The sequence below is a fragment of the Xenopus laevis genome, chromosome 1S, assembly GCF_017654675.1.
Source record: "Xenopus laevis strain J_2021 chromosome 1S, Xenopus_laevis_v10.1, whole genome shotgun sequence".
Taxonomy (NCBI): domain Eukaryota; kingdom Metazoa; phylum Chordata; class Amphibia; order Anura; family Pipidae; genus Xenopus; species Xenopus laevis.
Genome location: NC_054372.1, coordinates 138,154,325 through 138,167,952, shown reverse-complemented (window position 1 = coordinate 138,167,952; position 13,628 = coordinate 138,154,325). Strand labels below are relative to the sequence as shown.

Sequence of the window (13,628 nt, the reverse complement as noted above, 5' to 3'; positions counted from 1 at the left end):
CATGTATTCATTTACTGTAGATAATGTGTCTTCTACTGAAAATTACAAGCAGAAGTTCAAAAATGATGAGTTATTTTCTGGTTATTAGGTGCAATTAGTGATGGGCGAATTTATTCGGCAGGCGCGAATTTGCGCGATTCGCCGCCGGCGACTAAATTCGCGAAACGGCTGCGAAAATTAGCTGGCGAAAGTTTGCCGGCGTCAAAAAAAAATTTTCGCTGGCGTCCAAAAAAACGGGCAGCGGCGTCAAAAATGGGCGTCAGCATAAAAAAACGGATGCTGGCGTCAAAAACGAGACGCCGGTGCAGTTTCGCAAATTTTGCAAATTCGCCGTCACTAGGTGCAATTTGCAACCACAACCGTAGTTGCTGTCCACCAAGAACAGGCACAATATCCTATGCTGAAAGACTGCCGTAAGGGAGGTTAAATGTTGCAGTCCTGTGGAGTGACATTAAAAAATATTTGACAAGGGGACTCCTCGATTGACCCTTTGTCTGGATTTCACCCAGGAAGGTGGGGGCCTCGGGAAAACATTTTGCTTTGGGCCTGGGCCCTCACAATTACACTACTGGAAAAACGTGCCAAGGGGCACCACAAGGCATTTTTGTGGGTGGTATATAAACTTTTCATACCTTGAGCTTTATGTGCTACAGGTTGCTAAATAATATATTGTTGGGCTCAGTTTTTGTAGGGTAACAAGTTTGATATACTGATTTAACAATTATTTCATAACCCCCAAGAATATGAAGTTTATTGGGGCCACAATCTTGACTTGTCCTGTTCAAGCCCAGTTACACCCAAGTATGATTCTTATCTTATCCAACACCAAATCACTTTTAGCATGTCACAGTCTTCCAGCATACCATTGGGCTACCTCTTCTCTAACCATATGAAACTGGTAATAGTATTATGATATATATGTACGCAAAATAATTATTTTCTAAAGAAATTTATTCTTTTTTAATATAGTTTTTGACATATAAATGCTTTACGAATGTGCTTCCTCAAACTAACATTTTTTCCTACTGTGAACAGCTCATGCCATACTCACACCAATGCATGCCATGCTTTTCATTATAAATTGCTGAAGCAAGGTGAAACTACTCAGTGACTCACAGCATGAGTGTTTACTATTGGAAGCAATTATTCCATATATGAACAACTATAAAATAAAGTACTAAACACAGTATTAAAATGACTGTACACCTGTCCAGTTCATGCCCCTCTTGGAGGTCCACTGTCTTATGAAATAATATTATAAAGTAATATATTTCATGTGGAATTCAAAAAATGTTGGTGAATAAAAAAAAACAACTTCATTACAACATATGAACAAATTATACAAAATCAAAACTGCATTTACAGGAATAACCTACATTACCATCTCCTCCAAGGATTGTCTGATTAGAAGATTTTTCAGCTTACAATACAGTGCTCCCCTACAAATTGCTAATTAAATTACGAGGTATATCTAAAGAGATTTTTTTTTTGTATAATACAAATATGCATTTGAATGAATACATATGAACACAGCCTTGTGATTGATCCTTCTTTTTTACACATGCACAAATACTTTCATACCCTTTGTTTAAGATGCTAACTTCTCCTTTGGGACATTTTTCTGTAGGATGAGCCAAGTTTCCAAAACTGTTACATTTATTCTGAAAGCTCACATTTATTTGCTCTAAAGCAACTTGAAACAAAGCAGGGTTAATATCATTCACTATGTCCTAGAGATGAAAACTACCACTGGGACACCCAGGACAATTTTTAGATAGGATTAGAAAACAAAAATCAATATTTAATTATCTCTAAGCTTTTTGTGTCACTGCATCTTTAGATCAGTTGCTGTGAGTCCAGTCTGCCAGTGAGAAAGTAAGCCATTAAAGGTGCAGGCTCTTTTTACAAGTCTTAATAATACTGGTTTTGAGTATTTTAACTTTTCACATATGTTATTGCTATTTATATTTTTTGAAATACTTTTTTCCTCTGTTATGGGGATGTCTGTTCTAAGTAGCCTGATCATATAAAAGTTCAATAAGACAGTAAAGATACCCAGGACTTTTTATCTCTGAGAAAGTGCTCAATATTTTTTTTAACTTTAACTAAATTGTACAATCTTGTTCTAAATTATGAGATTTCACAAAAATAAGAAAACATCTGGGAGGTAGATTTAACAAGGGTAGAATTTTGAAGTGAAAAAAACTTTGAAATTCGACCATCGAATAGGGTAGTCCGACATTCGAAGTCGAAAGATTTTTAAGATTGTGCAATCGTACTTCGATCGTACTTCAAATGGTACGATCGTACTTCGAATCGTACGATCATACTTCGAATCGTACGATCGTACTTTTTTACAAAAAAATCCTTCGACTTCTCAAAACCTACAGTAGGTTCTAGGAGGTCCCCATAGGCTAACATAGCAATTCAGCAGGTTTAAGGTGGCGAAGTGTCAAAGTCGAGGTTTTTTAAAGAGACAGTACTTCAATTTTCGAATGGTCGAATTTGTGAAATATTTTTAATTTGAATCGAAGTTGAAGTCGAATTTGGCCTATTTGATAGTCAAAGTACCCAAAAATTACTTCGAAATTCGAAATTTTTTAATTCAAAAATTCACTTCGACCCTTAGTAAATGGGCCCCCTGGTATTGGACACTTAAAACATAACAGTGGTTGTAAATGATCCTGTATATTAAATTATTCTGTTATTATTGCATTCAAAACAAAGTTGGGTAACATTATATTTTTTTCAGCTTTTCAACTTTTTAGCACTAAAAATCATGTATGTGAACAATGGATTGAAAAATCACAATTTTTTATTTATACAAACTGCATAAAAAGATGTAAAACCATTGCATCCAAAAACTGCCAATGTCATGTAGAAGTCAATGCGAGCTGTAAACTGTAAAATGTTAATTTACTTCAAGGTGTTTTAGGGGTTTTTCTTTGGCTTGTAAACCCATGCAAAATGCTGAGTATATGACAAATTTGAGATATTTGTATTCCTATTCGTTACACCCTTTTAATCATCTGTGCTTTTATAGTCTGACTTTTTCATAAATTATACATGCATGCTTTTTTTTAAATTGTGTTTTAAATAGATTTTATTTGTGGTAGTAAAAACCTATTATTATATAGAAAAAGTATACAAATGCAAATTCTGATAACGCATAAGAAGAACTGAAGCTTTAAGTGATACTGACACAAAAAAAGTCTTTACAAAATATCAATCTACATTAAAAGTTACATATAGGTAACGTTGATCATTTTTTGCTGATGATTCAGTTTTTGTAAATAACTATTACTTGAACTTCCTAAACCTGACTGTTTTGCCAAAATGACTGTCCCATCTCAGTCTGTCAGTTAGAGATTCTAATGCTAATGGACTACTGCTGCACAAATATGGCAGCCCTCTCATAGAGACACATGGGGGTAAGAAAGGTAATGTAAAAGCATCGGGCAAATACTTTTATGGCAAAATTATAAATAGCATTCAAAGATAAAGTTATGATGGATATAAAAAAGGTTATTTTCTGGTGTCAGTATCTCTTTAACTAATGAATAAGGCTAGAAATATTGTACATTATGTTTCGTGCTTCTGTGCCAGCCCAAGGCAACCACAGTCCTCTATCAGTAAAGACCTGTGCCTCCATAGATGCCCAAGTAGCTTTTGCACAGCACACCCACTGAAATTGTAACTCCGCACTGTGTGTACTAATAAAGCCGAATGATATTAAACAATGGTATTCCTTCCGTTGAATGGCCGGCGCTGCTAGCGAGGAATCTATAGTATGCCCAAGTAGCTCCCCATCTTCTTTTCTGCTGATTCACTGCACATGATCTGTGCTGCTGTCATTTACAGAGCTGACCCAAAATATGCAGAACACATAAAAAATATACTTTCTTTTAATATAGAGCTGATTAGTAATTAATACAGAAAATTACCAGATGGCAGCACAGAAACCAGTTCAACTAGCAGAATTCAGCCTTGCAGCCCAACCTCATTTTCTGCTTGATAATTTGTGATGATGACCTCTAAGCTTAGCTTCTCAACAGCTGCTCAGAGCCCACTGAGCATGTGAGTGTCACAGAAACTTTTCAAGATGGTGACCCCCTGTGACAAGTTTGAATTTCTGGATCATTGCTGCTATTGAGAAGCTGAAACTTTAGGCTGGTGCAATAAGTTTAGTAATATGGCATTTTTAGCCATATTCATTTTTGGGGTTTAGTTCTCCTTTAAAATGTAAAAGAGCTTAATAGCATTCCTTAAATCTCTACAATGTAATTGTTTGTAATTTGGGCTAACAATTTAAATGTATTAAAATGTCACAATAAAGAGAATAGTCAATTGATCTCTTCCTAAATCAAGTTTGTTGGTTGAGGTCATCGGAAAAGAAGAATGCTCTTTTGTTAACGGCTATGTGTTTGTGCCACTTCTGTAACCTATTCATTGCTTCCATAAATTATTCATTTCTGTGCATGTTAAAGAACACATAAAGGGTATTTTATTGGGGGGATGCAATAACACTGGCTGGTGCACTTTGTTTTGGGCAACACTGTATTCATAATGGTGTGATGGGTGAAGAACAAAGGCATGACATCTCCAGCCTTCTTACCTGTCCATTAACTAGTACTTAATTCAGACTCAGGCTGCAGTGGAGCCCTGCACTTACTGGGAGTCTGATGCAAGTGGCAAGGACACCAACCAACACTGCCCTGTATACGTTGTGTGGGTACACGCTTGTTATCCATACTGATTTTAAATGTCTACCCAAGGCCTAGTTAAATGAGCCCTATATCTTTTTTTATAATACATGGATTATTATAAGTTCTCATGATTAAATCTTGGCATTACCTATTACCTATTTTATTCTTAATCTTTTATTTTATCAACACTTAAAATAAAAAGTTCTTATTTTTTTAATTCCAATTTTAGAGAAATTGTATATGAAAACAAAAAGGAAAAAATTGGGCTATGGGGAGTGGAATTATAGCCTGCCTGAAGAAAGCTTGACTTGCCTATCACTCGATGTTGGCCCCCCAACCTTTTACCCCCAGTAAATAACAACCACAACATTTTTGGTTGGAAAAGGCCACATCTTGTTTTATTACATAACTTTACTCAAGCTTAAAGGAGAAGGAAAGGCTAAAATTAAGTAAGCTTTATCTGAAAGGTCTATATAAATACACCAGTAAACCCTCAAAGTAATACTTCCCTGAGTCCTCGGTCAAAAGAAACACTGCATTTTTGTCCTTCAGTTGTGTACACATGGGCTTCTGTATCAGACTTCCTGTCTTCATCTTAAACCTCCAGAGCTAGGGCTTGAGCATGCTCAGTTTGCTCCACTCCACCTCCCTCCTCCCCTCCCTGCTGTAATCTGAGCCCAGAGCTATGACTGAGCAAGGAAACTCAGGCCAGATGTAATGTCACAGCAAGTAAATATGGCAGCTTCTATCCTAAACAAACAAAGATGTTCTATAGCTGTTTACTCAGGTATAGTAAAGCATTCTACAGTCTAAATTGTCTAAATAGTGTTATAGCTTGCACTATTGTGGCTAATCTACTGACAATAAACTGCTTCAGTACCTTTCCTTCTCCTTTAAGGTAAAATATCCACCAAACAATCCAACATTACTCTTATTATTATTATTAGAATCAACGAATAACATGTTGACATGCGTAAAACACACTGGCCGCTTAAGGCTGCATATAACAGTTAACAGTACTTCCAATAACTTAACAGTACTCCTCTTTACCAACCTGCTCTCCAGCCTAAAGCTAAGCCTTCATCAGCTCCTTCCTCACCCACTGTGCCTCTTTGCCCCTAACCCTAGCCCCAGGCCAACACTATAGCCCCCTTTCGGCTACCCAGTAGGGCAGCCCCACTATGCCAAAGCTGCAACATTATTTTCCAACCTACCATGTCGGGTGTGCAGAAGGGAAACACTGACTACCGGTGTAGTCCTCCAAGGTATTCTGTGTTCCTGCACTTTTTCCATGTATTTTAAGGCTAAGCCCTTCCCCCTTTCAACCTACTTGTCCCTGGACTACAATCCCCATAATTCAATGCATTAAAGCCCCACTGGCTTTCCTACTTGTCCCTCAGTCATGCCCCTATTCCGCTCCACCTGTCCCAGTGTCACTTTACGGGCATCTAGAGGAAGAGAAAGAATCTGCAAATGGAGTAAACTGAACCATTGATATTAATTTATAGATATTATAGTTACATATTTAATTTAAAAAAGGACAGTAGCCCATCAAGATCAGTACTGTCTCCAGTGCATATATACACATAAACAAAACTATCTGTATACACTATGGGGCCTATTAAAAGAAAAGTAACACCAAAAGATTATAGTGATTATAATATAATGTACTGTTGCGCTACAGTTGTACAACTGTCATGTTTGCTTCTGAAACACTACTATAGTTTATATGACAAGCTGTTGTATAGCCATGGGGGCAGCCATCCAAGATGGAAAAAGGAAAAAAGGCACACGATACAGATCAGATAAAAATAAGCTCTTTAGTATACAATGGGATGTTCAGAGCTTATTTTAATCTATTGTGTATCCTGTGTTTGAATGGCTGCCCCCATGGCTACACAGCAGGTTGTCATATGAACTATAGTAGTGTTTCAGAAGCAAAAATGCCAGTTGTACTATTGCAGAACAACAGTACATTATACAGTATTGTCATTCCTATAAAATACTTTAATTTAACAATGTTACTGTTCCTTTAATCATGCTATGTAAAACTGTGGAGGAAAAACATCACCAGTAATGTTGCCCATAACAACCAATCAGCAATTAGATTTCAAAATGTCACCTACATTTAGAAAACAAAAGCAAAGACCTAATTGGTTGATATGGGCAACATCATAGGTGATTGTCACGCACGCCACCACAGACTCACGTGACACAGCATGCAACTGTAAAGGCCTACGCAGTTCCTTGCTAATCTGTGCAGAACTCACACGCAGTCACACCCAAACAGTTCCAACATGCCAAAACTTCAAAGCTGCCACCACCGCGCTTAAGGGCCGCAAGCACCCGACTCTTGACACTCTGACACTTACTAGAGGCTTATCCCACTATGCTTTCTAGCTAAGCACTATGACATTCACTCCAGCAGACAGGTTAAGGCAATCAACAGTCAACACAAAACTCCCACACCCGCAGATAAAGGATAAAACATGCACAACGTCCCGTCTAACTAGCAAGAGGGGTTAGCATACATTGGACATACACACTTCTCTTCAGGTCAAAGGTTCATTTAGAGCAGCAAAGACAAACTCTTTTAAATTGTAGATTTAATAGTCCAAAGTGGACAGTGCATAAAATATAAAAAGATACGATACACTTACAAATAACATACAGAGCAGCAAACAGTTATAAAATAAAAAGGGATAAAAATACAGAAACCTACATACATCACCTACAGAAGGATCTTATATGAGTCCTGTTCCGGGGGAACGGAAGAATAACGACATATACCTCCCAAGCAGCTTGGTCCCCAAAGGCATACATCTTCCCAGTTGTCTGGACCCTTGATATCCAGGTTGGGAAGTGAAAGGTCACGCCCCCATTCAATGAGAGAGGTGAGGGCGGGTCACCAATTTACAACTGGCTATTCTGGATACATAGATCTTTCAACCAGCCTAAACTATTTGTGGTTGTATAGCAAAATTATGAAAATATGAGTACCAGGTAGGAAATTGAATTCTCTTTTCATAGAGACCAAACACCCCAAGACCAACACACATTATTCTGGCATTATCAGAATATCGGGCAACACTGGGAGGGATCATAATAATGTGGGCGTGTTTGGACTCCTCAAGAAGTCCTAGCTATAAGGAAAGTAATGGGTGCTATGATTTATATCTGTATTAGATTGTATTTAAGTTATGAGCATAAAACAATATTACCTTTAAATCTGCCTCGAGACAAGACCACTCCACTATACCACAGGTATGATAATTGTGTTATCAGTCCCCTAGCCAGACAGTCTGCCCTTATGACATTTAGTGGGTATTTGTGAATTACCCCCTACTGTGAGGTTTCCTCACAATGTGGATTCTAGAAGAAGGCTCATTGAATTGGGAGAAAGTGGAAAACCTAACCCTTTCTATGCTGGAACTTACTGTTCCATCATGACATCTCCCCCCTTTAACTCAGCGCAAGGAAAGTGACTTCTACAAGTTAATTTCTGTCGCGCTGGTGCTCCATTAGTTCTGTTTGACATGATAGGCCCTCAACATTACCAGAAGCACTCCTCTTTCATGAGTGGACAGGGCCCCCGAATAATAACCTTGGAACAACAATATACACTAAACCATTACACAGATTGGGGTCAATACCAAAAGGTCATATTCTATTGAACAACATTAGGGATTACTTTACCTTTTGGGCCTAAAATCCTTTTCCTTGGGATCTTTGCCGGCTGTATCCAAGGCACTGGAGGAGTAAAATTGAGGTACACTGCTCATACCTTCCTTGTTGTTACAGCCCCTGCCTTGGGTACTAGGCCACAAACTGTAACTACCCACCATAGGCACCTGCCCTCTTTCTTCTTCTTGGTTCTCTTCTGTCTCTGCTATTTGCCCCTTGCCTGTGGGATCCTCCGGCCTGTCTCTAGTCCCACGTTCGCCGGGCCTAGACTTGGACACTGATTGGCAGCCTTCTACCCATGTTATGCCCTCTTGGTCTCCATTGACTTGCTTAGTCCTGGACCAGCATAAAGTATTGGGCTCTACCCACATGTCCTGCACCTCTGGGCCAACTGTCTTGTTGTTAGCTGTCCTGGGGGCAACAACTGGCACTGGTACTGTCAGGAATCCTTCCTTGACTCTGACTACCTGCCCCCCTCCCAGTACTGGTTCTGGTACTAGAGCTAGACCAAGCTCCCCTCTACCATCACTGTCTACAGTCTGAGTGCTACTATCTACAAGGACCTTGCTTTGTGTCCTAACCACCTGTCCCCCACACTCCTGCACTGACTCCTGAGTCTGGCCTGTCCTCTGACCCCCACTCAAGACCTCAGGCAGTTTGGGTACAGGATCAGGGATCCCACTCTGGAAACCCCTCTCCGCAGGTACACTACCTGACTGTACTAGGGAGACACCTAGGCGAAACCTCTCCTTTCCCTCTCCCATCCTATCCCCACCTTGGGAAACTACTGGTTCAGGCACTGGGAAATGTACTTGTCTGTCTCCCAGTCCTCCCTCCCAGCTACTTTGCTTTACTTTACAGGTGGCAGTTACTGATTGAGGCATGTGGCCACACTCCAGCGCGGCTGGACCTAGTGAGACCTGGTCATTGGGCACAAAAGCAGAGAGCATACTTCCCAAATCATTCCCCAGCAATACATCAACCGGAATTTCATTGGACACCCCTACTTCCCTTAGACCTCTTCCCACACCCCAATCCAAGTGAACCTTTGCCACAGGCACCTTTGGGTGGCTTCCACCCACTCCCTTCACAGACAAAGTCTTCCCAGGAATAATGTCCCCAGTGTTAATAATCTCTGGACGCACAAGAGAAAAATTAGACCCTGAGTCCCTTAGTCCCTGAGTCACTTTGTTACCCACAATCACAGGCTGCATGTGATGAGATAAATTTTCAGCCTTACCAGACACAAACATTACCACAGGTTGGACAGGTGTGGTTGCTCCCTTTTGTTCCGGGCAGGCGGACCTCACATGGCCCACCTGGTGGCAGGAAAAGCATCTTCGGGTATCTCCATGATCCACGTTGGCACTAGACCCACCTAAAGAAGAACTTTCACTGGACCTGGCATGCTGTGCTGAAAGACTGGGGGGCATAGTTAGGTTAACATCTGCTTTCCTGGGTTTCCAGCTATGGAAAGATGATTTGCGGCTGTCGGGAACTCGGCTAGCAGCATAGGTATCGGCGATCTCTGCAGCCTTGTCTGCTGTTTTAGGCTCTCTATCTACTACAAATTGTCGCACCTCTGCAGGGCAAATGTGTAGGAACTGATCCTTCACCATCAAATCTTCTAGATCAGCTAAGGTTTCAATGGAAAGCCCCTTAATCCACTGACGAAAGGTAGTTCTGAGATTGCTCACTGCATCAGAGTAACTGTCCATGGGCTCTTTATGCAATGCCCTAAACTTTCGCCGGTATACCTCTGGTGTGAGATTATATTTTTTAATGAGAGCCTTTTTTAGTTCATCATAGTTTCCATCTAGCTCAGGTGGAAGTTCCACAAAGGCAGCTAGAGCTTTGCCTTTTAATCCAGGTGTTAAATGTCTGGCCCACTGCTCCCGGGGCAATTGATATTGCCTGCAAGTCTTTTCAAAACTTTGCAAAAAAGTATCCAAGTCACTATCCTTATCCATGACAGGGAACTTGGCAGAGGGCTGTAGAACAAAAGGAACTTCCCTGGGCTCACTGGACTGTGTGGATAGCGGCTGCTGTTGGAGTTTGGCTAATTCCAGTTGGAGTTGCCTCTCTGATGTCCTCTCCGCTGCTTCCCTTTCTGCTGTTCTCTCTGCTGCTTCCGCCTGCTGATATTGGAGGATCAGCTGGAGACGCAGTTGGGGGTCATCTGAGCCCAATAATTCTAGAGCTTGTTGCAGGGCAGAATTCCTGTCTCCCTGTACTGCTTTGCTGCGGGTATCATCACCCGAGAAGGATCCAGGGACAGAGTTCATCTCTGGGGTAGCTCGAGCCATAGAGTTCCCCAACTCAGGTGTGTGGTTCTGCTGTTCCTGATCATCCTCCAGCAATGCACAAATTAGCATTTCCTTCGATTTAGACAACGTATCAATACCTCTCTGCTCACAGAGGTCGACAAGAGCTTCCTTGCTCTGTCTTTTGTAAGAGGTTGCCATATTACTCAACACTAGCAAAATAAAAGATAGAAAAGAAAAACGGGGAAAGGGGAAACTGTTTGCTTGTATGTTTTTCAAAAGTAAAATATGCACTGAGTTTTATCTTTGAGGACTGGTTATCCTCGCAAGGATGCAATCCTTTAGTGTAAGGGTTAATTAGATAACCCAAGCACTAATGCTCTAAAAATAAAAATATCCCACCGCTTTTTGCCACCAATTGTCACGCACGCCACCACAGACTCACGTGACACAGCATGCAACTGTAAAGGCCTACGCAGTTCCTTGCTAATCTGTGCAGAACTCACACGCAGTCACACCCAAACAGTTCCAACATGCCAAAACTTCAAAGCTGCCACCACCGCGCTTAAGGGCCGCAAGCACCCGACTCTTGACACTCTGACACTTACTAGAGGCTTATCCCACTATGCTTTCTAGCTAAGCACTATGACATTCACTCCAGCAGACAGGTTAAGGCAATCAACAGTCAACACAAAACTCCCACACCCGCAGATAAAGGATAAAACATGCACAACGTCCCGTCTAACTAGCAAGAGGGGTTAGCATACATTGGACATACACACTTCTCTTCAGGTCAAAGGTTCATTTAGAGCAGCAAAGACAAACTCTTTTAAATTGTAGATTTAATAGTCCAAAGTGGACAGTGCATAAAATATAAAAAGATACGATACACTTACAAATAACATACAGAGCAGCAAACAGTTATAAAATAAAAAGGGATAAAAATACAGAAACCTACATACATCACCTACAGAAGGATCTTATATGAGTCCTGTTCCGGGGGAACGGAAGAATAACGACATATACCTCCCAAGCAGCTTGGTCCCCAAAGGCATACATCTTCCCAGTTGTCTGGACCCTTGATATCCAGGTTGGGAAGTGAAAGGTCACGCCCCCATTCAATGAGAGAGGTGAGGGCGGGTCACCAATTTACAACTGGCTATTCTGGATACATAGATCTTTCAACCAGCCTAAACTATTTGTGGTTGTATAGCAAAATTATGAAAATATGAGTACCAGGTAGGAAATTGAATTCTCTTTTCATAGAGACCAAACACCCCAAGACCAACACACATTATTCTGGCATTATCAGAATATCGGGCAACACTGGGAGGGATCATAATAATGTGGGCGTGTTTGGACTCCTCAAGAAGTCCTAGCTATAAGGAAAGTAATGGGGGCTATGATTTATATCTGTATTAGATTGTATTTAAGTTATGAGCATAAAACAATATTACCTTTAAATCTGCCTCGAGACAAGACCACTCCACTATACCACAGGTATGATAATTGTGTTATCAGTCCCCTAGCCAGACAGTCTGCCCTTATGACATTTAGTGGGTATTTGTGAATTACCCCCTACTGTGAGGTTTCCTCACAATGTGGATTCTAGAAGAAGGCTCATTGAATTGGGAGAAAGTGGAAAACCTAACCCTTTCTATGCTGGAACTTACTGTTCCATCATGACAGTGATGTTTGTGTTTAGTGTTTTACCCAGCATGATAAATAGGCCCCTAGATGTATATAACTTGAGATTACTATAAGAAAAATGCCCTTAATTTTGTCCTTGTCTGCCATCATAATATCACTTGGCAGGGCATTTAACAACCTCACTGCCCTCACCTTAAAGAACCATTTGCTTTGTTTCAAGTGGAAATTCTGTCATTTAAGGCAGAGATACCTTGTGCCAAAAACATTTGACTCCTATAGAAAAAAGAAAGACAAGACAATTTTTAATTTCCAGTCAACGTTATTGTCAATATTTAATAAACACTGCATTTTGTCAGACATGTCTTTGTTTAGCTTTATTAGGTGTTATGTACAACCTCCAAGGCAGTGTGCGCAGTTTATCCACAGGTTGATAAACAGCCTGGTTTGACCTTAACCATAAAGACAATGGTAGAATCTGCTATCACAATGTCTGCTATCGCATTTATTTCAGATAAAAATTGGCATGCAATGCAGTAGGGCAATATAAATACAAGGCTGTAAGACCTCACTTCAATTATTATATTCAGTTCTGGAAGCCATTCTTCAGGAATTACTTATTAATGAAACAAAAACTGTCCAAAAGGAGCTCAACTAAATGACTCAACAACAAAGAACATCAGCAAAGGTTCAAATACCTTGTAGGGAAGGTGGTTCCTGTGACTGTGAACATTTCTTTTGAACATTCCAGTGTCCAAGGTATTCTTATTCTGCCTTGATTTTCAACATAGATGTATGCTCTGTCTATTGCTTATTATCTTTACCAGCATATAGTAACACTTGGTGCAGCCACTGAGCAATTATGTGTGCCAGGTATTTCACTCTCCCTACATAATACTTACCATAAAATAACTCTTTACTTTGTTATCTGCTAGCAAGAATACACTGCTGTGTGAAACACAGCGAAAAGTAAGTGTGAGAATATCTACCATGCCTATACACATTTAGGGGCAGATTTATTGATTTTACCCACCCGTGTTCAAGGCATTCAACTGCAGAAAAATTATTGTGCATTTCTGATCCACATGGGTTTTATACAATTACATTTTTAAAAAAAATGTAGTATTTTTTTCTGTGAGTGGGTTTTTGGTATAACAAAAACGGTTTAAGTGATGAGCTTTTGTGGTTTTTTTTTAAAATCGTTTGTAAAAAAAATGGGGGAAAAAACATGGTATAAGAAATGCAAAGATTTATTTTGTGCAGTTGGATGCCTTGAAAACGGATTGGTAAGATTAATATAACTGCCCCTTATTCTGTTAAAATAAAA

The 13,628-nt window shown here is 40.1% G+C and overlaps 1 protein-coding gene across 1 annotated transcript; it reads right to left on the bottom strand.

The window, feature by feature from the left end:
- Window positions 1-7,295: 7,295 nt before the first annotated feature.
- On the bottom strand, window positions 7,296-11,699 carry 1a11.L (71 kDa protein L homeolog). The gene is given in 1 exon segment (NM_001097063.1): window positions 7,296-11,699. A coding segment is annotated over 1 exon segment (1,962 nt). The 5' UTR covers window positions 10,361-11,699; the 3' UTR covers window positions 7,296-8,398.
- Between the last annotated feature and the right edge of the window lie 1,929 nt (window positions 11,700-13,628).